The 26,557-nt window shown below is 44.0% G+C and overlaps 1 protein-coding gene across 1 annotated transcript in view; it reads right to left on the bottom strand.

Moving 5' to 3' along the window:
- CFAP74 (cilia and flagella associated protein 74) overlaps positions 1 to 26,557 on the bottom strand; it is a 38,178-nt gene that overhangs the window by 7,670 nt on the left and 3,951 nt on the right. The window contains exons 6-32 of the mRNA XM_054292097.1: positions 26,321 to 26,494; positions 25,611 to 25,721; positions 24,335 to 24,437; positions 23,475 to 23,632; positions 22,770 to 22,977; positions 22,190 to 22,372; positions 21,362 to 21,532; positions 20,779 to 20,897; positions 18,815 to 18,881; positions 18,329 to 18,418; positions 18,036 to 18,209; positions 17,134 to 17,281; positions 16,135 to 16,247; positions 15,498 to 15,620; positions 14,135 to 14,256; positions 10,972 to 11,100; positions 7,985 to 8,072; positions 7,464 to 7,637; positions 6,166 to 6,299; positions 5,323 to 5,575; positions 3,738 to 3,845; positions 2,962 to 3,137; positions 1,668 to 1,802; positions 1,166 to 1,275; positions 764 to 819; positions 411 to 530; positions 101 to 253 (exon numbers count right to left, since the gene is read on the bottom strand). Of these exons, the coding sequence (XP_054148072.1) occupies positions 101 to 253; positions 411 to 530; positions 764 to 819; positions 1,166 to 1,275; positions 1,668 to 1,802; positions 2,962 to 3,137; positions 3,738 to 3,845; positions 5,323 to 5,575; positions 6,166 to 6,299; positions 7,464 to 7,637; positions 7,985 to 8,072; positions 10,972 to 11,100; positions 14,135 to 14,256; positions 15,498 to 15,620; positions 16,135 to 16,247; positions 17,134 to 17,281; positions 18,036 to 18,209; positions 18,329 to 18,418; positions 18,815 to 18,881; positions 20,779 to 20,897; positions 21,362 to 21,532; positions 22,190 to 22,372; positions 22,770 to 22,977; positions 23,475 to 23,632; positions 24,335 to 24,437; positions 25,611 to 25,721; positions 26,321 to 26,494 (3,700 nt within the window). The remainder of the gene's footprint in view (positions 1 to 100; positions 254 to 410; positions 531 to 763; positions 820 to 1,165; positions 1,276 to 1,667; positions 1,803 to 2,961; positions 3,138 to 3,737; positions 3,846 to 5,322; positions 5,576 to 6,165; positions 6,300 to 7,463; positions 7,638 to 7,984; positions 8,073 to 10,971; positions 11,101 to 14,134; positions 14,257 to 15,497; positions 15,621 to 16,134; positions 16,248 to 17,133; positions 17,282 to 18,035; positions 18,210 to 18,328; positions 18,419 to 18,814; positions 18,882 to 20,778; positions 20,898 to 21,361; positions 21,533 to 22,189; positions 22,373 to 22,769; positions 22,978 to 23,474; positions 23,633 to 24,334; positions 24,438 to 25,610; positions 25,722 to 26,320; positions 26,495 to 26,557) is intronic.

The raw sequence follows: 26,557 nt of genomic DNA, 5'->3' as shown, positions 1-26,557 counted from the left end.
TGGTTATTGACACACTTAGACAGAATCTGGGAGGAGTTTGTGTTGTGTTCCTCCTGACAGGAGCTCTGCTGTGCTCTGCAGCTCAGCTCAGAGGCCTTACCTGGACTGTGGCAGTCACTGTGTCCCTGGCCATGACGTATCCCATGTCCAGCACCTCTCCCACGGAGCACTCAGTGCTGGGCACCACCCCGTGCCCACACAGGGGGAGGCTGAGGTTGGTCTGTGCCACCTGGATGTCCAGAGTTTCCAAGAACTGCCCAGAGGGTGCCTGGGTTAGTGCATCTGCTCAGAGACCCCATCCCTCCAGCTGACCCCTCCCAAGGGACCACCCCAGAACTGAGACAAGATCCAAATGGTGGACAGGGAACTTTGTCTCTCCTCTCTTCACTGCTCTTGTATCTTTTACTCACCCATTTATCCTCACTTGGACAAAAAGAGATGATCAGGGGTTTGTTTTCACCTGGCTCGAGTGTTCCAACTGCTCTGACCAACAGGAAGGGGCCATTGGGATTCAGAACTGAGAATCCCAGCTAAAACAGTGCAACTCAAGGAAAAACATTCATAAAGATTGAGAAAAAAGATATGAGAATAAATTCTACATATTGTTTCCATGTCTTAGGTCTGAACTAAGCATCTAAAAGCTTTTGAGAGGTCAATAACTCAAGAGAGAAGATGAGCTGGTGCTTTGGTGTGCAGCAGTTCCTCCTGCAGAGGCAGAGCCTGATTAAGCAGAGGCTGAGCTCACGTGCTCAGACAAGGATACCTCCAGCTTCCCTGGGGAGATGTTTTCTATTGTAATTCTCTTCATCATTCTGTGGCCTGCAAGGAATGAAAACACTTCCCAAAGGGAGGATGCTCATCCCTCCCATTCCTCCCCCTCACTCCTGCTCCTGCCTGAGCCAGATCATCCCAGGCCTATGGCTAAGGCACCACTCAAAGCTCACCAAAATGCTTTCAGACTGGGCCAGTCACTTCTGGAGCTTCCAGGTCCTTGTTTGGGGATCAGATCTGCTCTTCCATGGGCCTCAGTGGCTAGAGGCTCCTTATTTTCCACCTAAATACCACTAAGGGCTAATTTCTATCCTGACTTTTGAAAATGTAAAACCACTGGGAAGAACTCACTGTCAGAGAGAAACAACTCCCAACCAGAATTCAAACTCCATACCTACAGAAACATCCCCAAAATTGACTGTGTTGATCCCAGAGTCTGACATGATCAGCACAGGAGGGGCCACAGCAGGGCAGTGCAGCTCCAGGTACAAGGTGTTGTGAGGGCTGCAAGAGAGCAAAGGCAGCTGGGGAATAAAAGGGCAGAGCTGGGAATAAGAGGGCAGAGCTGGGAATAAGAGGGCAGAGCTCTGGGAGCACAGACACACCAACAACTGCCAGGGATCTGCTCCTGTCCCAGGGTGTGACAGCACAGCACAGGGCTGGGTGACTGACTGTGCCTGAGCTACAGCTGCCTCAAAGTTTTCACACAATTATTCCTTCAGCTGCTTTGATATTCATGTGTTTGATTCTTATCCAACTGGTGGGCTGGGAGCATGAGTTTCTACCACTGAGCTATGAAGTAATTAAGAGCAGAAAACAAATTTCTCCCTCAAAATGAATAAATCAGCAAGGGCACCATTTCCCCCTCCCATCTCTGGGTTATCCACGGCACCCACCTGCAGGTCAAGCTCCCAGAGCCCTCCTCTCCACTGGCATGGCCACTTGCAACAGAGCATGGGATGATGTATTTGTTAAAACTCCCTCTGAAACTCCTTGTCAGGAAAGCCTGGGCTGCCCTATAAGCATCAGAACTAGAGAATCCAGGAATAGGAATTATCTCAGTGAGTGAGAGAGCAAAAAACCATCAAATAAATATCTGCTGAGCTATTTGTGATTATTGTTTCTTAGTCACACATTCAAAATGGAATGTAACAGTGAAATTAAATGACTGTCAGCAATGGACCCACCCTACAAGAGAATAAAAATGAAGAACCCAGATAACAAATGTTACACCAAAGATTGCAAAAACCTCAATACAATTTCCTTGGGTTGAATATTTCAAGAATTTCAGAGTCTTCCAGTACTTCTACATCATCTCAATGTCATGTAAACACACAGGATCACATTCCTCTAATGCAGTCTGTAGGCAATATTTCTAAAATAGGGAATTTTTTTACAATCTCTGCTGAAAGTGTTTAGAAATTATAATTAATGGATTGCAATGAACATGGAATTGTAGTAAAAGACATCAAAACATCCAGCACAGCCAAATGCCTGTTGCTTCAGTATGTATTTACTTCCAAATACTTCCAAATTCCTGAGCCTGGGCAGAAGTGTGGCTCTGACAGCTGAATTTCCTGCTGAACAGGGGCCCTCAAGGATCAGATTTTGCATGTGAGTGTCCCAGGCTGCAGGCAGCAATGCTGTTGGTGCTGGCTCTCCCTGAGGTGCTCACACTGCACAGAGATTGCTCCACATGCACATTTCCAGCAGCATTTCCCTGCCAGCACTGATGCTGACCATGACTGATGTGCTGAACTGTGCAAGCCCTCAAATTAAAAACAGAAATTCCTCTGTGCCACGGGTTTGGGCCATCAGCTGGTTCTGTAGATGTGCTCACAGAGGTTTCTTTGAGGGGTTTCTGTTGGTGCCCAAGCTGAGCTTTGCTGTTGCCCTTTCCATAAACCCGTGTTGGCTCAGCCCCACCCCCGCACAGCCCCAGCTCCTGCTCCCTGACAGATTCTTTGAAGTCTTCAATCCCTCTGATGCATAAAGGGATTCTTTGCCTCACATGAGAGGGTACAGCTGTGTGGCTCACAAGCAGCACTAATTTTGGAAACAGCCTCTGCAACACAGCTGAAGCTGTTCCCTCTCCAGTTTGCTTTCTTGTCTACCTACAGCTTTAGTAGATTTATTAAACTACTTCTAAAGAGAATGCTGTCTGTGTAGTACAAGATTCTGTTGACTTACTCAGGCTTTAACTCTTCTGGTTTTGGCTCTTCAGGGGTATGTACAGAAGCCAGGCTTTTCCTGCTTCCACTCCTTCCTCTGGAGATGGAAACACTCGATTTATTTCGTTCTTTTTGTTCTTTCTTTGAATCTTTCTTCTTTTTGCCCACTGGAGACTGAGGGGGATCACTGGGAATCTGAGCAAGAGAGGAGTGAGCAAAGACACAGAGCAAGGAGGTGACACAGAGCAGGGGACAGCAGGATGATGGTGACAGCCCACACACACAGTAGCTACAACAGACAAATTTCCAAAAGTGTAAAGTTTAAAAATTAGGTTGAAATGGACATATTTTACTCCCTCTTAGAATAAGAGGTCTCCTCTTGGAGCAGATGAGTCTCTCATGGGAATTTTACCTGTTTATCTCCCAATCCAAGACAACCACAGCTGCTCACATAAATTAACTGACCTGGGGGTTGCATATAAATTCCATGGATGCTGTAAATCTTCAGGAAGTTTAGAAGCTTTTTATTTTCTTTTTTTTTTTTTTAAGAGTATTTCAGTTGGCAATAAAACCCTCGAGGAATAATTGTGAGCACAAAATTAAATGATTGCTCAGTGAACAGGCCACACACTGAGTGCACAGTCACACCCTCATCCTTCACAGGCAGGTCCCCCATGGACCACAAGCTTGGGCTTCATTAATATGCAAATAATTTTATGATAAAAATACCATCCAGAGAAATAAATCTCTGGAAGTGGCAGACCAGCAGCATGTGCTGTTCTTAGCATTCCTTACTTGTGCTGCTGCCTCTGGCACAGCTGCTGTGCTGAGCCTCCGCGCTGCCTCCTCCCTGACGAGCTGCTCCGCCAGCGCCGGCCTGAAGGACACTCGGATGGAGCTTTTCTGGGAGGGGAGAGCACACACAGCAGGGCTTGGAGCCCAGGAAATGCCTCTGGCTGCCCTGCAGGGCTCCAGACCCTGCCCAGGGGGCTCAGAGACCCTGGCACAGAGCCCCAGACCCCTGTGCCTGTGATTGAGCCCTTGGAAAAAACAATCACCAACCTTGTATGAAGAATTACAAGCCATGAAAGTTTAAGTAGAATGATAGTGAAGTTATCACAGGGTGAAAAATAGATTTTTGGGGTTTTTAGCATGGGGGTTCAGGGGGCAAGATGGAGGAGTCTGGGCTTGTCCAGCCTTTCTCCTTCTTCTTGGCTTCCATCTTCTGGGTGATGGTGGCACTTTTGGATTGGTTTAGAGTAGAAGCTCACTGTCTAACATGGGCGATGGGTATTGGGAATGAATTGTAAATATTGTACACATAGTTTTTAGTATAAAAAGATAACACCAGAGTGCCTCTGTCTCACCTGCTGAGTGGACCTCGGGTGGATAGGAGAAAGAATTTTATAGATAAGAAACAATAAACAACCTTGAGAATGAGAAATAAAGAGTTCTGACTCCTTCTTCAACCACTGGGCTGGGAAAAGAGACTTTCTAACACCTTGGGGTCACTGTGAGCAGCAGAGATCCCAAGAAAGAGTGAGGAGGAATGATTCTCAGAAGGAGTGAGGGCACAGCTCAGCCCCAGGCACGTGGGACACCTGCAGAGCTTCACAGGAGCACACCCAGTTCACACCCAGTTCACTTCTGCTCAGAGGGAGTCACAGCAGCCTCAGGGTAAGGGCACTTGCAGCTCTTTTGGATGTCCAGGATGTTGCAGTGGGCTGGGTTTACATGGGCAATGCTTTTGATATTTAAACATTCTCCACATAAATCACAGTGACAATACTCCCGTCACAGATATATTTTATGAAAAATCCTTTTTTTAGGATTTTTTCTCCTGAGAAGCTGAGAGGCCTCAGAAACAAAATTTAAACAACAATTATCTGCTGCTGTGGAATGCAACAGGTGCATCTGTGATTGGTTTAATGTGGTCGTTTCTAATTAATGGCCAATCACAGTCCAGCTTTCTCGGACTGCCTGGTCAGTCTTTGTTACCATTCCTTTCCTATTATTAGCTAGCTTTCTGATGAAATCTTTTCTTCTATTTTTTCCGTATAGTTTTAATATTATATATATATATATATATATATATATATAAAAATAATAAATCAGCCTTCTGAAACATGGAGTCAACATTCTCATCTCCTCCCTGGTCCTGGGACCTCTGTGACATTCATCACACACTCCCATGAGGCATTAGCCAGATTTGGTGCTTAACCCTCCTGTCTGATTTAAAACATTCTTTTAAACAAGACAAAACATTCCAGCTATTCCAACAACAACTGATGTTTGGAGCTGTGTTTACAAGTGGCAGCCTTTGTGAGGATGCAGATGATCAAAGATTTGGAACAACACCCAACACTGAAAGTGAGTTTACCTGCCCAGGCAGCAGAGTTCCCACAGAGGGAGTGATGCTCACAGGGCACTCCTGGGGCACGTGGAACTCAAAGGAAGTGGGGCCAGCTGGGCCAGGGCTGCCCGTGCCCGTCCGTGGCACAGGGTGGGCACTGAGCACATCCACGGTGGCTGAAGACACCGAGTTCAGGGCTGTAGCAGCAAACTGAACCAAGGAATGAGACAATTCAAGAGGTGGGTGGACTCCAACTGCTTTGCATGACAGCTTGAATTGTCTAAAAATAAACACATGATAAATTGTCTCAGCATAAAATAGTGTCTTAATCAGCCCGGAAAATAGGGAGCTAATCCTGTAGTCCCTATTTAAGCAGAATTTCAAGCTTGCAATGGGAATTTTGCCTAAAGATGAACAATAATACTATCTATTTTTAATGCACAATTGGCCAGAGTCCCTGCTTGAATTCTTCCTCTGTGAACTTCTGGAAATACATCCAGTCAAATCAAAGTTTATGCCATCATTATTGCAGTAGCAATGGCTTAAAGCATAGAGCATTTTTACAAAAAAGAATTCCTTCAGTAATTGTGCTGAAAAAGCAGCAGAGCACTGCAGGTTGAGGGGCTGGAGCTTTGGTGTAGGACAAGGATAAACTTCAGGAGGGGTGGGAAAAGTCACCTCAGTGAAGGCAGATGTGAAAATCAAGGATGAAACCAACAGGAACTGAGCGACTTCTGCAACTGAGAATTCCCACCTGCCTCAGGTGCTAATCCAGCCTCTCCTCCCCAGGGCAGGCAGGGTTCAATCCCTGAGCTGGGTTAGCAGTGAAATTCAGATTTTAGTTTCCCTGCTGTCCATCCATGAACACACCTGTTGATCTCTGTCCTGCAGGTGAGCTCAAAGCTGTACTCTTTTGCCTTGGTGGCTTTAAAGATTATGTCCAGTGTCAGGCTTTCCAGGGGAAGAATAATTCCAAATCCATCGTTGGGTTGAACTTCAACAAACTTCAAAATGGCAGGATAAGAAATTATTAATTAATTTATCAGTTTACTAATAAATTAAAATAAGACAATATTGGCAAGATTTAAAAAAATTTGTTATTAAATGTGGAACTGTCAGGAAAAGAAAAACCTTCCAGGGAGAAGTTTGTGTCTGAGTCAGTGCCCAGAGTCTGAGGGGCAGATTTCTCATCTCAAAGTAACTCAAAAGGCATTAAATCCATTAACTCAGATTTCAGGAGAATCCCTTCCCCAGCTTCTTCCCACCTGTGGAAATCACCTTGCTCTAATGTTTATTTACTCTACATAGAAAACTGAATGAAATATGGTGAAAATCCCAGCAGGTGCCCCGAGCCTTTCAGAGCTGATTCCTGTGTGGGGCAGGGACAGGAACAGTTCCCCACCCACAGCTGTGCAGTGCTTTGTGCTTGAGCTGAAGATGGTTCTAGAAAGTGTCCCCAGCACTCTTCAAGCTCCTCAGGAAACACATCCTGGGGAGTAAAGCTTTCCTGAAGCTGAAGTTAACAATTCCTTTCAGCTACTCCTTGATTTTAATCCCTAAGCCAGCTGAGAACAGGACAATGCCCAATGAACTGCCAGGCTCCTCCAGCTCTGATGCCAACCTGCCCAACATTTCACACTGTGCTCACCTCACTCTGCCACTATGGAGCTTGAAGGACAAATTTTCTCCAAAAAATTATTCAGGAGACCCAGCCCACATGAACCCAGCAGCTCCTGTGATTAAATTTGTGCTTCCACATCAACTTCTAACACTCAAAGTGCCCAGGCATGGCTTGGGATGGTTCCAAGGAGCATTTTAAAGGGAAGCCTTTGGGCATTTGGTGCAAAGTGGGCACATTCCACAGCCACAGCCCCAAGCCTGTTTTATTTAGGGGTAAAAGTGTCCCAGGTGTTCTTTTAGGAGATCTCTTGGTGTAAAACCCCAGGAATTCTGACAGGAAAAGGTGAGGAACAGGAAAATCTCCTCTCAGGGATTTGCACTGTGTGGCAAATGCAGAGGGAGATTCACACACTGCAGGACAGAGCTCCAGCAGCAGGATTCCCATGCAAGAACCAGTCATGATTTATTTACACTCACACTGAACACGTTCCCATGACACTGAAATCTATTTTGACAGCAGAGGGGGTGTGTGTGGGATCAGCCCATACCTCTGGCAGTCCCACAAATCCAAACTCCTGTGGCAAGATGGATTTGTTTGTTAGGGTGACATTTGCCTGCACAGCTTCGTAGATCGTGCAGTACCCAAAGCTGATCTGTGCTGGGCTGATTTCCAAATCAGAAGTAGTAACAATGGCATGGACAGTAAAATTCACTTTTTTAGCCTGAAACAAATGCAAGAGAACAGGATAAAAACCTCCATCTGTGGGTTGTGAGGACAGGATTTAAATGAAATGTCATCCAAAAGGAAAAGTGCAAGAAAAAGTTACTCTGTTCCTTGACAGTAACATGAGATCAGCACTGAGGAGAAAGGATTAAACTGCCTATATTGCAAATATGAGACAAGAAAAAATGATCAAATCTATATCACCACTTCAAGCATCTTTAACTATTATCACAGAGCCTCAATTAGTAAAGAACTAATCTAAAATTAGGTATCATTAAATGAAAATTCACTATAATAATTACATAAATTGTCAGTCTGATAATCAACATCACAAAAATCGCTGACCTTGTCCATGATCAGGATTGTCACTGGGGCCTCCAGGATTCCTGTCTGTGCATTGAAATAACTCCCTGCATCTTCAGGAAGGGACTGCCTGAAAACCCAAAAGAACAAATCCAGTCAGTGCCATTAAAACATTCTGACTATGTTCTCACTAAGTCGAATAATGAACTTTGGATGGATTATTTATGAACAGAAAGAAAAACAAACCAAATCCTGTTACTTAAGGTCTGAAAGTTTTACTATTCACAGCTTTTAGTCTTCATTTAATTGTCCTCAAATTGGAGGATTCACCTGGTTAAGCATCAACTCCAGTTCTTCACTGAAGGGAATTCTCATTAAAATTCTGCTTGCAAGATAAACTCAAATATTAGAGAAAATGGAAAAAGAATGGTGGAAGAAAATGCCAATCAAAAATTAGTGACCTGTGAGGTCCCACCTCCTGACCAGGGGAAAGAAGATGCAGTCAGGGCAAGAATATTCTGGATTTGTCCCAGATTTCGTTCAGCCTGGCACCCCCAGGCAATGCTCTGAGCAGGAGGGCATGGGCTGCAAGGCACTGATATCAGAGTGATTGACCTTGTACAGTTGTATTGGATTTTTTTTTTGTTTTTAAAGACAGGATTTTGGACACACACAGGATTTTAAGGGCAGTCACAGAGGTCAGCATCCATTTATCTTTTTTTTTTTTTTAATGCCATCCAGTCAATCAAAATTCTGAAAAATTAAAAGCTTACACTCTAATCAGAATATGAACCCTGTGGATCTTTGCTGCAGCCCCAGCACGCCACCAACCCAGCCCAGGCAGGGGCTCCCTCTGGGGTTAATGATCAGCCTGGGGCAGAACCACTTTGTACCCCAAATCAAAGATATCAAATGAACAAACCTGGAGCCCAGCAGTGCCTGATCACCCACCAGCCTCAGCATTTATAAGGAATATGCAGGTTTTCTGTAGGTGAACATCTTGCTGTCACGAGCTCCATTCCAGAGCTTCAAGCCAAGACAATACAAACCTGGAGCATTTTTAGCTCTGCTGCTCTATTTATATCTCAGAGCACCAGAGTGAGCTGCTTCCTCTTCTTGGGTCTCCACAGTGCTCATGTTCTACTACTACTCATGGAATTGCCTGCAACTCTTTAATGTATTGTTAAAGAACAAAAATAACACCCACTCAGTCACCATGGTGATCCCAAATTCTTGCTGTTATTTTGCAATAAGGGTGATGTTCAAAGATGTTGGGAAGTTCTTTACACATTGAACTGAGGTTAAGTGCAAGGGAGGAGTTTTTACAGCCTTTACTTTGTCACAGGACATGTCAATAGCAGAAGAAATTAACCTGATTCATAATAATTCAGAGGGGGAAGAAAATACTTGTAACTGTATGGACACAGGAGTGGACTCTAAATTAGCTGCTGTACCTTGGGGAAAAGGTCTTGGAATCCTTCAGAAAGTTCCATGAAAATGGCACAATTAAAGAGAAGCACAAAAGACAAATCAAATTTAGATTGCCAAGATTAGTTCCAAATGCAGAGAACTACAGGATGTGGTGTTTGGGAATTCTGAAAGGCAGCAGAATAGAGAACTTGCCTTCAACTGAGCAGGAAATGTTCAAGCTCCCAGGAGCTGGGTTTGGGAACACCTGCCCAGGAATGTCAGTGTGCACAGAACACTCAGGAGAGCTTCTCAAGCCTTCAGGCAGCTCCCAGCTCCCTCAGCACTGCTGAGTGGGGGCTTCTTTTCCCTCTGTGTCACTTGTGCCACAGCTGCTCTATTAATAGAGCTCCTAATGGCAGCTCAGTGCCAGCCCTGACGGAAATGTGTCACTGGCTCAGTGCTTCCCTCAGCTCCCAGCACTCCCCCTGCTGCAGGTCTTTAAATCATCTGTACCCTCAAACAGCCAGATACTTATTTGGTGTGTCAGAAATGCCTTAATCTCATCAAATCTCCTTTCTGAAGCTTCCCCATTTTTAAAGGAAGATTAAGGTTCTAAATCCAAGCTCTGTCTGCATCCCCTCAGAGAGGGAACAGTGCCTCACAGCAGCTGAGGTTCAGGAACTGGGATGTGTCACCATGTTACTGTTGTTGTAATCTGATGGGATTTGAGATGCTGCAAGAACTGTAAATACTCCGAGTTCTTTGAATACAAACCTGGTGAAAATGTTGCAGTCAGGATAGAATCCAGAGGTTCTGAGAACATCTGTGAGAATCCAAACACATCCCTGGGACTAAGAACTCACATCAAAGAAGCAGCAGCTTGGCAGCAGCAGTCAAAGCCAAAGATGCTGAATTCCATATGTAATTAATTATTTTTTTAAAAAGAAATGTCCTGCTAAATTCTTTAGGAGGGCAAGGATGAGGAAAATAAAATGAACAGCAGCCAATGGGAGCTGTGGTATTTAAATTTTTAGAAACTGGAATTGTTTCCTATCCCTGAGCTATGTTTGCATTTGTAGATGTTTTGTAAAATGGAGAAACAAAACTTGCTGTGATAAAGCTTTTAGCATCAGATGTTACATAAAACACCATGTGAAATTCATTCAATACCTTCATCATTTGGAGAAAAAATGTACCTGGGGAGGAGAGATATGGACAGGAAGCCCAAGCACTCTCACCTTAATTAGCAAGCACAGGAGTTCTTGTCCAGAAATTATTCAATCAGTGATCCATGAAGCAGCCACCTGCCTCAATAACCTCCCCCTGGACAGGAATAGCTTCCCACAGAGCAGAGCAGCCTAGCAGGAACCGAGCGCTCGGAGTGTCACAGCGCTGCTGCCGCCACAGGGGGGACGTTGCCTCACAGCGCTGGCAGCCAAGCTCATTTCCTCCTGGAGCATCTGGCAGCTTCCAGGGGGACAGGGAGGAGTCCAGACCTGCACTGCAGCAGCACTGTGAGCTCCAGCCTGGACAGCAGGAGGGAACAACAACCCTGCTCAGCTTTTCCACTGCCACTGCCTGAAATCCTGAAAGATTGGAGTTGGGTTAATGTTGGTTACCTGGGCAGGAACTTCAGCTGGGCACTGAAGGATGACTGGGCCTGGATGTAGCCTGTTTTTGGAAGCAGCTCCATGTGCTTGCTCAGTTCTCTGCACACCTCAAACTTCAAACGCAGCGTGGTTCTTGCTCTGCAAACACATCAGAGGGGCTCAGGTGCCTTTGAGGCCACTTCAGTGACTCTGGAGTCTGAACCCTCCTGCCCCCAGCCCTGCATTGTAATCAGAACAATCCTGAGCTTCCTTTGAAAATGATGGGCATGGAAAAGTGCCACAGCAAGCTCACACAGTTGTGTTCTCTTTTAAGTACAGAAAACAAGACTTGGAAGTTCTGTAACAAACCCAGCAAACAGGGCTCAAAGTGATCCACAGAGAACTGTCAGAGCTCAGCACAGCTCAGCCAGGTCAGGGGCAGCCACAGCCAAGCTATTGAGGAATATCAGCTGATTATTTGCTCCTAACACACACTGGCTCTGTCAGGATCCATAGGATGACTGAACCCTGGTGATTTCTTTATGTGACCTCTCCTCCATCAGCAGAGATTCTGCAGGGCTGGGAGTCACAGCGTACCTGAGCTGGTCCTGCCAGCTCCCCTGCTAAACCTGGGGATCCATTTGCCCTGGGAATGGCACACTGGGAACCAGGAATCCTCTGCCTGTCTGAATTCTGGCCCTATCACAGCACAGCAACAGCCATGGACCATCCCCTGCTTTGGAATTTTATGCCTAAGTGCAAAATTGCCGAGCAATTTACAAATATTTCAGCTTGTCATTCTCCTTCCCCTGGACTGGTTTCCAAGCTGTCAGGCCAGATGGTCTCCTCTAAATCAACAGCTACAGCAAGTGGGGCTGAGAGCTGCAATGATTTCTGACTGTTGACAATCTAAGAGAATTATATACTACTTCATTAAATCAGTGCAGATTATAACCTGCTGAAGAAATGACTTTTTAAAATTATTTCTATTGAACACAATTCTGATAAGACACTTTCACCCTTGATGCTGCTTATTTTTGCTGCCTGATTACCACAATCTTCTTGACTAGAAAAAACCCAAATTAAAACCCAGAACAAAACCAATATTAGCAATATTTTACATTCCAGCTCCAGAGGTATCTGACTCTCTTGGAAACTTTATTTTCCCCTTGTGCTACAGCCTACAAGTCACAGGCAGGCTGCAGGAGGAATTCTCCTCCTGACACAGCAAGGGAAATGTCAGGAGCTCCTGGAGGCAGAATCTGCTCAGGCCACAACAGAAGGATGGAATCAATCCACTTTTGTAGGATAAAAAGTTGACACATGGTATTCCTGCACATGAAATACACTGAATTTCAGCCCACCTGACTGTATAACAGGCTATTTTTGCTAATTATGGAAATTGGGTGACAAATCAAAGCCTTGACTTGCCAAGGTGCTAAGGACAGGCTACTACATATTAAGTGCTCTTAATTTAGTGCAACTTGGCAAAGGATCAGCAGGATTTTTCCCTCAGTTAAGAAGTTTTGCCCTAAGCAATTTGACAGCTTCTATCTTTGAGATCCCCTTGAACTCTTAAGTTCCATTAGGAGAGTTATTCTGTTTCTATACTTATAAGTTTTATCCCTGGGTTATCTAGACCAAGTAAAATCACTTACATAACAACTTGTGCTTGTCATATCTGTAAGCTGAATTTCTGAGATAACAGCTTTACTCATTTCTTTCCAACTGTGAAGAATCTCTGCAGTCTGTAATTCTGGTAAGAGGTTTAGAATGGATGCCTTCCATAGAACCAATCTCTCCCCCACCCTCCCACAAACCCACCCCAATCCTATTGAAATAGACTCTAAGAAATGCAAATTGTTAAAATAAGAATTCGATAGTGACTGCATTAGGTGGAGGGAAGACACCCAGCACCTGAAGACAATTAAATGTTCCCATAAGTACTTTTAATAGCAGGAAATCTCCAGAAGCCAAGGAGTGGAATATTCCCTTTATATCACAGTGCAAACAGAACCAGCCCTCAGATGGTTGACTGACTTGGACTCTGCAACACCCAGAAATGTTCCCCTGTCACTCACTGTCTGCTCACTCTCTGTGTAACCAGAGGGATCTGTCCTTCCAGTGCAGACCTTAATGCCTCCACGGGTCAGGAAAAGCTGCGCCTTCCCCATTTTAGAGTGAATGCAAAAGGACTGACATGATTTATCCAGCATCTAATTCCAGGTCTGGAAAGGCTCTCATGAAACTGGTTTCCAGATCCTAAGTCCCCCCAGGACTTTAATTGAATGCAAAATAGCTGAGAAACAACAAAATATTCCTACATAAAATTCCCTGGCTGAATCAGCCCAATGTGCACTTAATTTTAGATACATTTATCTCCCTAAACATTTAGTGTGCAGATTCCACATGAGGAAACTGTGGATTTGCTGCTCCCTGGGGGCTTCCCAGCTCTCCCCAGGAACAGGAACATCACTGGGAATGTGGCAGGGCTGGGGAGGTGTGGGGCTACCCCATAGCCAGGGCTGGTGTTGGGAGTCTGGTTTAGCAGGATGCCCACATATTCCAGAGCTCAGAGGGCTCAGAGGATGTGCCCCTGCAGTGCCAGGGGTACCCAGGGGCAGCTCTGCTGCAGTGCCAAGGCCAGGGGAAGTGCCACGGGCACCCATGGCAGCTCACCCACAGTGCCAGGGGCACCCAGGGCAGCACATCCACAGGGCCAGGGGCAGTGCCAGGGGCACCCATGGCAACTCACCTGCAGTGCCAAGGGCACCCAGGGCAGCTCACCTGCAGTGCCAGGGCCAGGGGCAGTGCCAGGGGCACCCAGGGCAGCTCACCCACAGTGCCAGGGGCAGTGCCAGGGGCACCCAGGGCAGCTCACCACAGTGCCAGGGCCAGGGGCAGTCCCAGGGGCACCCATGGCAACTCACCTGCAGTGCCAGTGCCAGGTGCAGTGCCAGGGTACCCAGAGCAGCTCACCCACAGTGCCAGGGGTACCCAGAGCAGCTCACCCACAGTGCCAGGGCCAGGGGCAGTGCCAGGGGCACCCATGGCAGCTCACCCACAGTGACAGTGCCAGGTGCAGTGCCAGGGACACCCATGGCAGCTCACCCGCAGTGCCAGTGCCAGGGGCACCCAGGGCAGCTCACCCACAGTGCCAGGGGCAGTGCCAGGGGCACCCAGGGCAGCTCACCTGCTGCGCACCTCCACGCTGTCCTGGTACAGCCGCCCGTACAGGCAGATCTTGAGGTCCACGTTGGGCTGGGGCACCCAGATGGGCACATCCACAGAAACTCCAATGGCACTGAAGCTCAGCTGGCAGGGCAGCAATGGCAGGGGATTAGTGGTGTCAGTCTCACATTCTTACTGACTTCCAGCAAGGATTTCTGCTATAAATTCAGCTGAGTAAAATGTTTTGTTATTTGTATTGCAACAGGTTCTTTAATGAGGCAGACCTAGGAAAATCATTTGCAAAGTAAACCCAAGATGTTACCCAAAGTAAACCCAGCAGAGAAACACAATTCTACTTTGGGTTGGATTCCTTGACAGGGAACATGAAAGAAGAGCATCTGCCCATGACATTGAGAAGAATTATTTAAAGTGCCTTTAGCTGAAGTGGATGGGCCCCAGTCCAGGCTCCCCTGGGGCTGCAGCTCCTCCAGGCAGCACAGACATGCAGGGATTGCAGCACACACATGCAGGGATTGCAGCACACACATGCAGGGATTGCAGCACAGACATGCAGGGATTGCAGCACAGACATGCAGGGATTGCAGCACACACATGCAGGGATTGCAGCACAGACATGCAGGGATTGCAGCACAGACATGCAGGGAAGGCAGCACAGACATGCAGGGATTGCAGCACAGACATGCAGGGATTGCAGCACAGACATGCAAGGGAGGCAGCACAGACATGCAGGGAAGGCAGCACAGAAATGCAGGGATTGCAGCACAGGGCTGTGCTCCCTGCAGTGCCCAGACCTGGCACCAGGGCCCACAGAGCTCAGCCCTGCAAAGCTGGGCCTGCAGAAGAAGGATCTCACAGCAGGATCTGCAGCTCCTTCTGCAGCCCAAGGGACAGCCAAGCCTGGCTGCTGAGCTGCTGGGAAGTTTGTCTTTAATTTTTGGCAAGCTTCTGTGAACTGTTCCAAGCAAAATTTGGCTCGCAATAAAATTTAGAATCACAATATGCTGAAGTGGTAACTAAAGTTGTCATCTCTTCCAGCTTTCACACATCAGCTTCACTACTGCCTCTTAAATAATTCCAATTCTGATAGATCAGAAAGAAAATAAACTAGGTGGGTTGGGAATAAGGGAGAATATTTCCCCATTTATTTCCAGGACATGAGATGTTTTCCAATAGGATGTCTGATAAAATGGGAACATCAGGATTATTTGGATAGAAATTAAGAGAATTAGCAGGTTTAATAAACATCCTGCATCAGAAATAAGAGCTATGACTCCCATAAAACTACCTAACACATAATTCCTGAGAAGAGCACAAATGAGAAGATTTTAAACTATTTCCCACATGTTTTGAAGCAGGTCACTCACTGGTTTGCAGTCTGGGTTGTCAAACAGGATCACAAACTCTGCCCTCACGTCCCCAGGGACAACTGGAACAAACAGGACTGGGATTTTCACTGAGCTGAAGGGTCCAATCTCACCCTCAGTGACCTGAGCAACAACAGCGAAACTCTAGAAATTGCACTGAAATAAAGAGGCTGTAGATACTCACTGCACACACACTACTACACCTGGTTTGAAACGAAACTGAACTCTCTATGCACAGGAAAAATCAGAATCAGAGCAACAAAATGGCTCAAATCTGACATTTTCCAGACATTTTTTCCTACCCCTCCTTGTCTGTTGCCACCAGACTTTGTTTAACCACAGAACCACATAGCAGAAAAAAAGAATTACTTGTGGCAAATGTGAATTGCCACAAAAAGTTCTATGCTAAAAGGTCTTAACCTTTTTTAGAACAAAAAGTTAAACCTTTTGTCTCTATAGATCAAACCTTCTGTCTCTATAGATCAAAAGAAAGGAGGAAAGTGCAGTGATTTCATTTTAAGAATCAACTGTGATACAGTGATGTCCAGTGGGCTTGGAATGACCATGAACCTGAGCAATTTATTTGATGCAGGCTCAGCCTAGTGAGATCTTGTCTGGATCTCAGGACATTCATTACCTTTCCAAGCATAATTTCAACTGGTATTTCTTCAGGAGAAACTTCCATTAAATTATGTTCATTGTCTATGTCCAGATGTGATCTGGTATTTAATTCTCCTGGACCAAGTTGTTCTGGGGAAAGAAACAAACACAAAACAAAATAAAATGCTGGATATCCAACAAACAATATCCAACAAGGCACAACTACATTAATTTGAGTCAATATTGCAAATCCAGGCATGTATAGCCATGATGGGAAAACCTGAATGTCTGCAAGGAAATATTTGTTTGGCCATCCAGCTTTAGTCTAGTTTGGAGCCTTCCACTGAATAACAACATGAATGGTTCAAAAATACAGACTCAGCTGCAGTGGGGATGGCCTTCAAGAGCAATTTCAGTGGGATAAAGGAATGCAGCCAGAAGGACCTGCAAAAACCACCCACAACCTTCCCATGGAACCTTCAGCTTCCTGAAATTGGAATCAGTATTGGGGAGAAATGTTAAAGAACATAGATAAGAAGCAAATTAAGAAAGTATTTCATCTACAAGACTGGATTTTATTAAGCACATAGTAAACATTAGGAATGAGATGGAAAATGTCTGAGGAGGTTCATCTTTCTGCTTCCTTGTTCCTAGAATTACAGACTATAAAAATAAACCTGTCATGTGGATTGCTATTCTGAGAAGTGGGGATTCAGTTGCTGAGACAGGGATGATGTTAACAATTTTGCAATTTCTGAAGCTGGTTGGGTTCTGTGCTCTTCTGAGTCTGAATTGTTGATCACTAATGAGCAATGAGGTTCTCTGCTGCTTTTGATATAATGGTGTCAAGACATTATTTTAGTAATTTTCCATGAGGCAGCACACAAAGAAATCTAACATCACTCCTGCAGTGATGAGCTACTCCATTTACTGGGTAACTTTGTAAACTGAACTGCTCAGTCCTTTCCAGGAGATTACAGCTGGCTAAAGCCTGGCCTGGGGAAGTGCAGGGGTGGGTTCCACAGCATCACCTCACCTGTGGCACTGCTTCTCTTGGGTTCCTGGGCTGCACTGGGGGTCAGCCCCTCCCTGGGCTCAGCACAGCTCTGGTTTGGATCCCCAGCTGCCACAGGGCTTGTGCTGCCTTCCTTTTCCTCTTCAGAGTCACTGGGATGTTCAGTGACCTGTTAGGAAACACAGAGAGGGATTTTCTCCCATGGATGTTCCTCTGCCTTGCACCAGCTCCAGTTCTACCCAGCAAAAGTTTTATGCAAATCAGATTTGTGTTTTCTTGCAATAGTTCCATGTTATAAAGGGAGAAATGTGTTGCACTTTCCAAGAACTGCACGTTCTACAAGGCCTTTATCAATGAGCAGATTGGATTTTTTGCTGGCTGCCCCAAACAGGTAAATCATGGAACAGGAGCAGTGCAGTGTAATGCCAGTTACTTTACAATTAACAAACCCAACATTTTTCTAGTGGAAACCCAGGCAGTTTTATGTCAAAACTAAGTCTGGTGAAACCAGCCCTCTCTTTATCACATCCCTCACTTGATTGCTAGTTTTGCAGCAGTTCACATGTTTCTGCCTTCCACGAGCTGAGATTTTTAATGACTCTGTCAGAATCTCCTCTTTTAACTGAAGTATTTTCTCCTAATTGTCATGAATGTGGAGAAAATAGGAATCGTGACATAAATTGCTAAAATACTTTTAAAAAATCAGTATTGCTGGTTTCCCCACGCCTCACAAGAGAATTGCTCTTACCTTCCAATATTTGGGTCTAAGATTATATTTACACCAACCCAAATGTACTGAAGGTTGGACGTGATGATCTCCCCAAGTCCTTCTGACCTGAGCTGCTTTGTGACTCTGCACAAACTGCACCACATTTCCAAAGCAGAACATTTCTATCCCTTTAGGGAAGTGCTTTTGAACCCACCACGATAGCAGGAGCAGCTTTTGCTGCTGCTCTGAGGGTACTTGTGGCACCTGGTGACGCCCAGACTCGGAATCTGGCTCCCAGAGCGCCGCTGTTTGTCAGGCTGATGGGCCGTGAAATTGTCTCTCCCACCACAAGGCTGCCAAAGTCAATGAGCTCCTTATCCAGAGCCAGCTGTGAGAAAACAAACCATTAATTACCACTGGCCTACATAGCACTAATGTCAATTAAGTGAGCATCAGCTTTTTATAATAATAATTATATTATCTACATGCTTAAAAGAAGTCTCTTACCATGCAGGTTTTGACTGTGCATTTCAGTGGAACAGAAAAAGAACCTGTCTGGGCCATAAACATGACTGCTCCTTCCAGCCCTTTATTTATCTAGAAAACAAACCAGAAAACCCCTAAGTAAATTTAGAAGATTTAGCCTGATGAAAAATATTTTCACTCATTCTTTGAGTACCATATTAAAATGTATCTTTACTGATTCCACGTTTCCACTTTAAAACAGTCTTTGTGACAGCTTGCTTAACTTGAGCTGGGCAAGATTATAAATATTTGGAAACTTGCTCTCATTTGGAGGCATTTTTCCAAACATGTCCTCAGAATTTGCCTTATGACAATTTATCAGAGCTTGAACATGCACACAGCTGTCCATGTGCAACAGTAGCTCTTCTAAAAATGTAGGGTTTTTTCTTAACTCTTAAGAAATTCAATTAATAATGGTTTTAATCAGACCAGTGGCCTTTACCAGGATTCTCCTCACTATGCACTTACCATTGGCTTAAATGTTACCAGGAATTCACAGGACATCCCAGAAGACATTTTGCCAGGTGGGTCAAAACTATAGAGATAATTAAAATAAAACTCCAAATTAAAGCTGTGGATGGAACACCCAGCTCCTGCTCTGGTAACAATGGCAGATTGCTTTTTTTTCCCCCCTCACTTGGAATAATTATTAGAAAAGTCAGAATGAGTGACAGATTAATGAAAGGCTCCAGAACCCTGCTACAACTGGGAAACAACAAAGGCTGATTCTTTATTAAGGTTTTATTCAGAAAGACTCAAAGTGCTTTTAAAAGGCAAGACAGGGACTGCAGCCAAGGAGGTGAAGCTGAGGCTCAAAATCAGCAAGAAGAGGTGGAACTGCCCAGTCAGACAATTAGGAAGCAAATTCTCCCATTTTCCATTTTAATGTTGCTCTGTAACATCTCCCCTGTCCAAGCACAAAATGAAGAGGAAAAACCCAAGGAGGGAGCTGCAGATGATTAGAGAATGTGCTGCTTGTTGCCAGCTGTATCAAAATTATCTTGAATAGAATCTGCCACTCATTTCATGGTCTGTGTGAGGCAGGGAAAATGTCCATCAGAAGACAAGACATCTCACAGCTGCACTGTAAATGAAATTATTGAGGCACTCCTGGAGCCTGGCAGAGGAGCCAGAGGAGATAAGGAAGTGTTGTCAGCCATGGGAGCCCCTAAGCCAAGGGAGACATGGAACACATTTGCCCTTCACAGCTTTATCAAAACAAAATTAAACTCAAGCCTAAGAAAAATGAAAATTTTTCAGAAAGAGAAACACTTCAGAATTCAGGAGCTTAAAATGTAGACAGGGAATAAGCACCTGCATGCTTCTGAACAGATCCTGGCAGTTTCTCCTGAGGAGGACTCTAAGGAATGGTTCTTTATTTCAAATGTTATCTTGATAAAATAGTTCTGATTTAGAGCACAAAGTGTCAGACACAGAAACCCACACAGAACCACTGTGCTAAGGAGAGGCTCCATGGGGTGGAATGCTGCTCATTTTAAGCACTGGGATAAAGCTTTTTATCAGCAAATCCAGCCCTGTCACTGATAACAGCTCCCAGGTGTTGTCTGTAAATACCTGGGCACTGATTTCGAGGACAGTGACACCATGGCAGTGTAGATGTGCTGGGTGTTTTCAAAATACTTGGCAAAACTATTTTGTAACAAACAATTTACGTTTGGTTCTACCTGAGATAAGCTTCATAGAGATCAGTGTCCACAGGTCTGTGCTCTGCTGATCAAATTATTAATAACATGAAAATGGAGAACAAAATCCTAGATTATTTTTGCTAGCTATCCTGCTGGCAAATGTAAGGGTAACCAATTGAATTTTAAAAAGTTAATTAATTTATCAGACATTGAAAAATCATTCACAATTCTTGATATTTGGAAAGTACTTTGAAAGGCAATTACAGCAAGGAAAGACTTGGGCCTTTCAGAAAGCATTGTTTAATTTTTGGTGAAAAACCAGAGGTGCTGATTTACCATATGCAATTGTCCAACATACTAAATGAAATAAAATACCTCCTTTTGTTTGTTTATAAACAGTGAGATAAAATTAACAATATAGTTAAACTGAGATTAATTTGCAATCTCCCAAGCAGACACAGTGCTACATTACATAACCTGGCAGCAGGATTACAGGAATAGACTGATGGGAAAGACCACAGGATTGCAATTGAAGTGTTCTTTGCTCTGAGATTGATTTCCTTTATTTCATTATTTTTCCCTTCCTTTTCTGTTGAATTAAACTGTGTTTATCTCAAGCCACAAGTATGACTTTTTTCCCCCATCCCACTGAGCAGGGAGTGAGGAGCTGCTCTGTGGAGTTTCTCTGCCTGCAGGGTTAACCCACAACAAGCAGAAATTTCAGTTCCTGCAGAACTGGGTTCTTCAGGTACAAAGGTAAAACAAGTCTGCAGTGAATTTACTTACTGAACACTGATGGAGTCCTTGAGGCATTCACTGATTCCCACCAGCCTGCAGTAATTAACACTGTAGGATGCATTTGTCAAAATTATCTTCTTTTTGTAGATTTGACCAACATCAAAATCCTTGGGATGCCAAACACACCAGGTGAGTGTCAGAGACATGATGTCACATTCATGGTCTGAGTTATTTAAAGTTTTGTTAACTAACTGAGATTTACCTGCATGGGAGTCACCACTTCTTTAAGGACATAATTTTACAGTAATAATGTATTTACAAACAATATACAAGTACAGTCATGCTGCCCTTCAAAAAACACAACACAATCCAACAGGAGGTTTCATCATCTGCTCACCCTTCTGACAGCATTTAAACTCCCCTAAAAAATGAAGTATTTATAGTTTAGATAGTAAAAATAAGTAATTTATTTAATCTATTACTTAATAAAGAGATTGTGAGAGAAAGAGGCAAAAGCTGTTTCAAATTTCACTACAAACCTATTGAAGGCTGCAACAGATTTTTTATGAAGACTTTGGAAGATACCTCCAGCAGATTCCTCTGTACAATTCCATGCAGAATGGCCACTGACCTTGAAATGAATGCAGCTGGGTTTGCTGTGGAAAGCACAGCCCTTGTGCTCCTGAGCAGGCACACTTTGCTTGTAAAGAATTCCAGTTTGGAGTTTCTCCTTTTCTTTCTTAGCCATTTGTGTCCTTATTGTCCTGAGAGCCAACTGTGTTGGATCTTCAATTTTGGCCACCTAAAAGGAACATGCAGAAAAGGTGCCAGATCTGTGTGTGACCACAGAATCTGCAGCTCCAGTAGAAAAATCTGCAAAAGGAACCTTCCAGCACCTGGCCAGCCTTTGTCTGGCTCTCTCCAGTCAAACTCAGCATCCCAACCTCAACATGAAGAATTCAATGGATTCTCAGCTGTCTGTTCTGCAGTTTCTCATCACCCAACACTAGAAAATCATGTTTTTCATGGCAGAATTAGCTTTTCTGCACTTTAAGGGTTTTATTTTCTTGTAAACTTATTAAACATTGAGAAAAAAATCAGCTGACTTCACTGGAATGTTTCAGTCATGGTCCAGTGTTTCTCCATGCAAGTCTAGGAATATGTACTGACATGATTTCTTTTTGATGGATTCTGAAGTTTTTTTTACATTCAAAGAAGTAAACATAATGTGATTTATGTCTTCACAGATTTCTGAACTAAACCTAAAGCACTGTTTTCTCTTTGAGAGAACAAACTCCTCCAGAACAGTGTCAAACAGCAATGACTGATGATATTCTCACATCAGAATTTCTGCATCTATGTAATAACATCATGTCTGCATTTTAACTGCAAAATACACAATTATTGGTTTCAAGCAAGGTTCTTTTCTGTTTCTAACAGGAGATATCACAACATTTACCTTGTGCAAGTCAAATTCCAGATTCCAAAGTCCTGGGAACTCAGGTACCAGGAGGGTCTTGTCCCTCTCTGTGTCCTCATCACCACTTTCCTGGAGCACATCCTGGGGTGTGTCCTCACAACTCTCTCCTTGGGAAGCAGTTCCCTCCCCAGCCAAGGAATAAACTAATGGAGGGCACCCCAGCTTTGGTGAAAGAACACAAGTTTTGAAGATACAGTTAAAAATTACAGTTACTTCAACACTTATCAATTTCTGAGATCTTTTAACACAAATTACAGTCTTTGACTTTTTGCCTTTTGGCCTTTGGCTCAGAGGTCAAAGATGCCAACTTAGGCCAATCCCCTCTTAAAACACTGAATACAGACAAAATTTTACATTAAAAGTCACTTTATTTCCTTCAAGAAAAAGGAAACTAACAGATATTAAGAGATCTGATGGGGAAATTCCTCTCCACTTGTTCTCTACTGTCTCATGTTTGGTTGTACCCTGTGCTATTTTTAAACAGAATTCAATGACCTGCACATTTAACAAAACAAAACAAGACAATGTAAAGAGAGTTGTTTCCTAGGCCTTTGATTACCTCTGATATTTCTCCATCTGCATATCTGCAGGTCTCCTCACTTTGCCAGGCTTTCCTGCTCTGCAGTAAAGGATCCTCAAATTTACCACGAGCCTTAATTGCCTTAGTAGGGGACTGACTTTTGCTCTGCTTGTGAGGAGGAGCCCTTTCTTGCAAAATTCGAGACACAATCTCCATTTTTCTCGACTTCTGCTGTTCTCTAAAAGCTCTGTAATCCAAAATTGTAAGAAATATTAACCCAACCATGGTTGTTTAACAATAATATTAACCACAACCCAGTTCCCTTGGAGCCTTTTAGCTAAATAGCAAGTTGGGTTCAGCAGTAATTTCTGCCAAGACACCAAGTGATTCAGAGGCTGTTTATACATTTTTGCAGACTAAATATACTCAGTTACAGTGTTTTAGAAGGCTGATACAGACTTTCACAGTGTTCAGGGGAGGAAGAGGGACAGTTACTTCAGCTTTCCAGTTTGAGGTCACTGAACTCCCCTCCCGGAGGAGTCGATCACGGAACACCCACGGGGCTCTGGAGCTCTGAGCTCCCCTGAGGCAGAGTTCAGGGCCCCAGGAACAAACTGAGCAAGTGTCACACACGGAGTGGGAGAGGGACTTCACCCCCTCCAGGCACCATCAGAGATGTTCTGCCCTCAGGACCTGACTGAGCTCCAGGGAGCAGGCACAGTTTGATGTGGATATGACACTCACTCTTTCCTTTTCTCCTGTTCTTGCTGCCGTTTATGGAGAAAAATTTCCTTGATAACATTGCCTCCTTCTGCTTGGATGGCCTCTCTCATCTTCATCTCCTCCTTCTTTGCCTCCAAGGCCTTTGCTTTGTTCAAAACCTGGAGAGTTTGAAGCTTTTCCTAGGAGAGTCACACAAACCAGTTACATGTTTGATTCACATATTAAAGAATATAAAACAGAGGATCTAATGCTGGTCCCCTTATCCAAGTATCCCTTTGTGGTGGATGTCTCTGAAGCAGAAGGTATTGTCTGTAATATTCTCTGGGGTGCTGAGATGCAGAAAGCTCTGACTAGGTCCAAGCTACTTCTCTATCCTTCCAGCCTGCCCCTGGAATGCTGCTCAGTGAAGGAATGTGAAAAGATAACAGTTCTAAACAAATCAGGTTTAAATTAAGATCATTCCCTCATATCCTACAGAACAGAAATAGAAAAGCAAAGCAGCATAGCTCAGAAATTCCTAATTTATACTATTTAAATTCTCAAATAACTGTTTTTCTTCCATATGTTTTCTCCATGTGGAATATTTCTGCACTGGGATCCAAATAACTGGAAATCCTTCTGGCTGAACTTCCAGAGAACTTTTTTTAGCATGCATTATTTCCCAGAGAGTTCCCCTCCCAGAACAACTAGACTGTTGACAGAATAAACTGCATCAGCAGAATGTCAAAACCTGCCCACACAGATCCCTGCAATGGTTAAATTCCCCCCAGTTTCAAGGGGTTTGGTCAGTGATGTGATCAAAAACCCCCACACAGCTCTGCAAGGAGAACTGAGCATCAGAAGGCAGTGACTTCATTGCCATCCCAGCCCAGCAGCAGTACCCTGTTGGAAGTGATGCTGGTTTTCAGGGAAAGCACAGCTTGGATCCTTCTCTCCATATGCTCCTGAGCTTTCGCTTCTTCCTTTGCATTTTGTTCATGAATTCTGTAAGCAAAGTAAAATCTTTCAGGCTCTCATGCTGGAAAGCTCTGGGTAATAGAATGTCTGAGCTGCCAGGGAGTAATTGCCAGCAGCCGCTGCTGCTGCACAGCCCTGCTTGGTGGGCACTGCTGTGGGCACAGGGAACAGCTGCAGCTCCTCCAAACACGGCACTGCTCGAGCTCCAAGTGCCAACAGGTTTTCAAATATTTTGCTCAACAACTTTAATTTTTTAAAAAATTTTGGATATGAAGAATGTGTTTCATGTTATGACATATGACTGGCTGCTAAAATAAAGAATTCAGGTGTTGCTCATATAAGCAGTATCTAAACCTTATGTAGCAAACTTTTACAAGCCAAGCACATGTACCCACACTAAAAATAAATCCTGAGAACTCTACAAGTTGGAAATATGTGGGCAGGAGTCAAACCTGGGAATATTCCAGTAAATATAATAGGAAACCATAAAAACAATTAAGATTGATATGTTTGATATATTTGTCAAGAAAAAAAACTATTTGATTTTGTTCTTCTTAATTATCAGTTTGTACACACCATCTAATAAAAATAAAACAGCATAGAAACAGTACAATTATTTCAATCATTTTAAATTAAGTCCTATTATTTATATATTAGGATATATTTAGATAGATATAAAAATAAGTAACGAATGTTCTGTTTCTTCAGCAGCAAAATAATTCAACACCAGAGTAATAACACAAACATCAACCTATGAAGGAACATCTAATTTAAAATCAACCAGAGCAGCAGCACAAGGAAATGGCCCATCAATCCATTGATGCTTTTTTACCACATTTCTGAGAGGACATAGAATGGCACAGGGCAGGTTTCAAACCTGGATTTTAGCGGTACTACTTCAGTTAATGGCACATATATAGATAAAATGCTTCAAATCACCATCAGTGCCTCCAAGGTCAGAGCTCTCATTCCAGAGACTCCAGGGAATGTGGAGGCCATGACAGGACACTGAGTGGATTTTCTTCTTTCCCCATCCTTTTTGCCCTAAAAGATCTCAATGTCACACCACACTGTACCTGGCATGAGATTTCCAGGTGAAACAGAAAATACAACTTACAGAAAAATCCTTATTTTTCAAAGACTGGGGGATGAAGTCTTGCCCAGCAGAGAATGCACAACAGGAAGGGAGTGAAGCCCCACCTGGCCATGCTTTGCCTCAGGAAGCAGACTGCTTTCTCATGGTTCCTCTTGGCATCCTCGAGGAGTTTTTTATTTCTTTCTTCACGTTCTCTCTGGGCTTCCTTCTCTCTTCTGCAAAACACAGACAAACCAACAGTTGCAGCAGGACTAAGGGAAATTTGATTCCAACACAATGAGACCTAGGGTAGGGTTGGGAAGTTCATTAATATGTGCTGAAATGCGGACATTTGTCCACTCTCCACATTCCCCACACTACAGACAAAGTGATAAACTTCACAAAAGCCACAGACTGACACACTTCTGCTCTGCTTTTGGAGAGCACTTTTGTGCTTTTTGGTGTCTGCTTCTGCTCCAGGAAATCTCAATGGACTCATAAGCCCAGAAGGTCCTGGAGGCCAACAGCACTGCAGACACATGCAGTTAGTCTGACCCAATAAACCTCATCTCCTATGATAAAACCTCCTGCATTTGTAGTTTTTTCATTTTCATTAAGTTTATTCCCACAGATCAGAAATCTTTACTTGCATAACTGCAAGGCCGTGGCCAATTCTTATTTTAATTCCATTTCCTCATCAAATATTCCTGAAGCACACCCAGCTAAGACACACAGTAGCAGCACTATCTGAACCAGCTAATCTCAGCACCTGCAGCAGAGAACTGGCTGAAAATAAAACAAGAAAGGCAGCAGGCTCTGACTTTGAGGCTCTTACTTCTCTCGAGTCCGACGTGTTCCTTCTGCTTGCAGGGCTGTTATTTTTTCCTTCCAAATCCTCACTTCTCTCTCCTCCTGGTATTGCATCTGCAGCTCCTCCTCATCTTTTTGAAGTTTTTCATGGAGGATGTCGTGTTTTTCCTGTTCAGTTTCTATCTGCCACATCTCAAGCCTTTAAAAAAAAGTGTGAATTATTTTCACTGGGATACTGATATTCTTTCACTTTAAGGTGATA

This window comes from Melozone crissalis, unplaced genomic scaffold (genome assembly GCF_028551555.1).
Source record: "Melozone crissalis strain CALT ecotype California unplaced genomic scaffold, PUWL_Pcris_2 ptg000107l_1, whole genome shotgun sequence".
NCBI classification, from domain to species: Eukaryota; Metazoa; Chordata; class Aves; order Passeriformes; family Passerellidae; genus Melozone; species Melozone crissalis.
The sequence above is the reverse complement of the archived record's forward strand: the minus strand, read 5'-3'. Positions and strand labels throughout refer to the sequence as shown.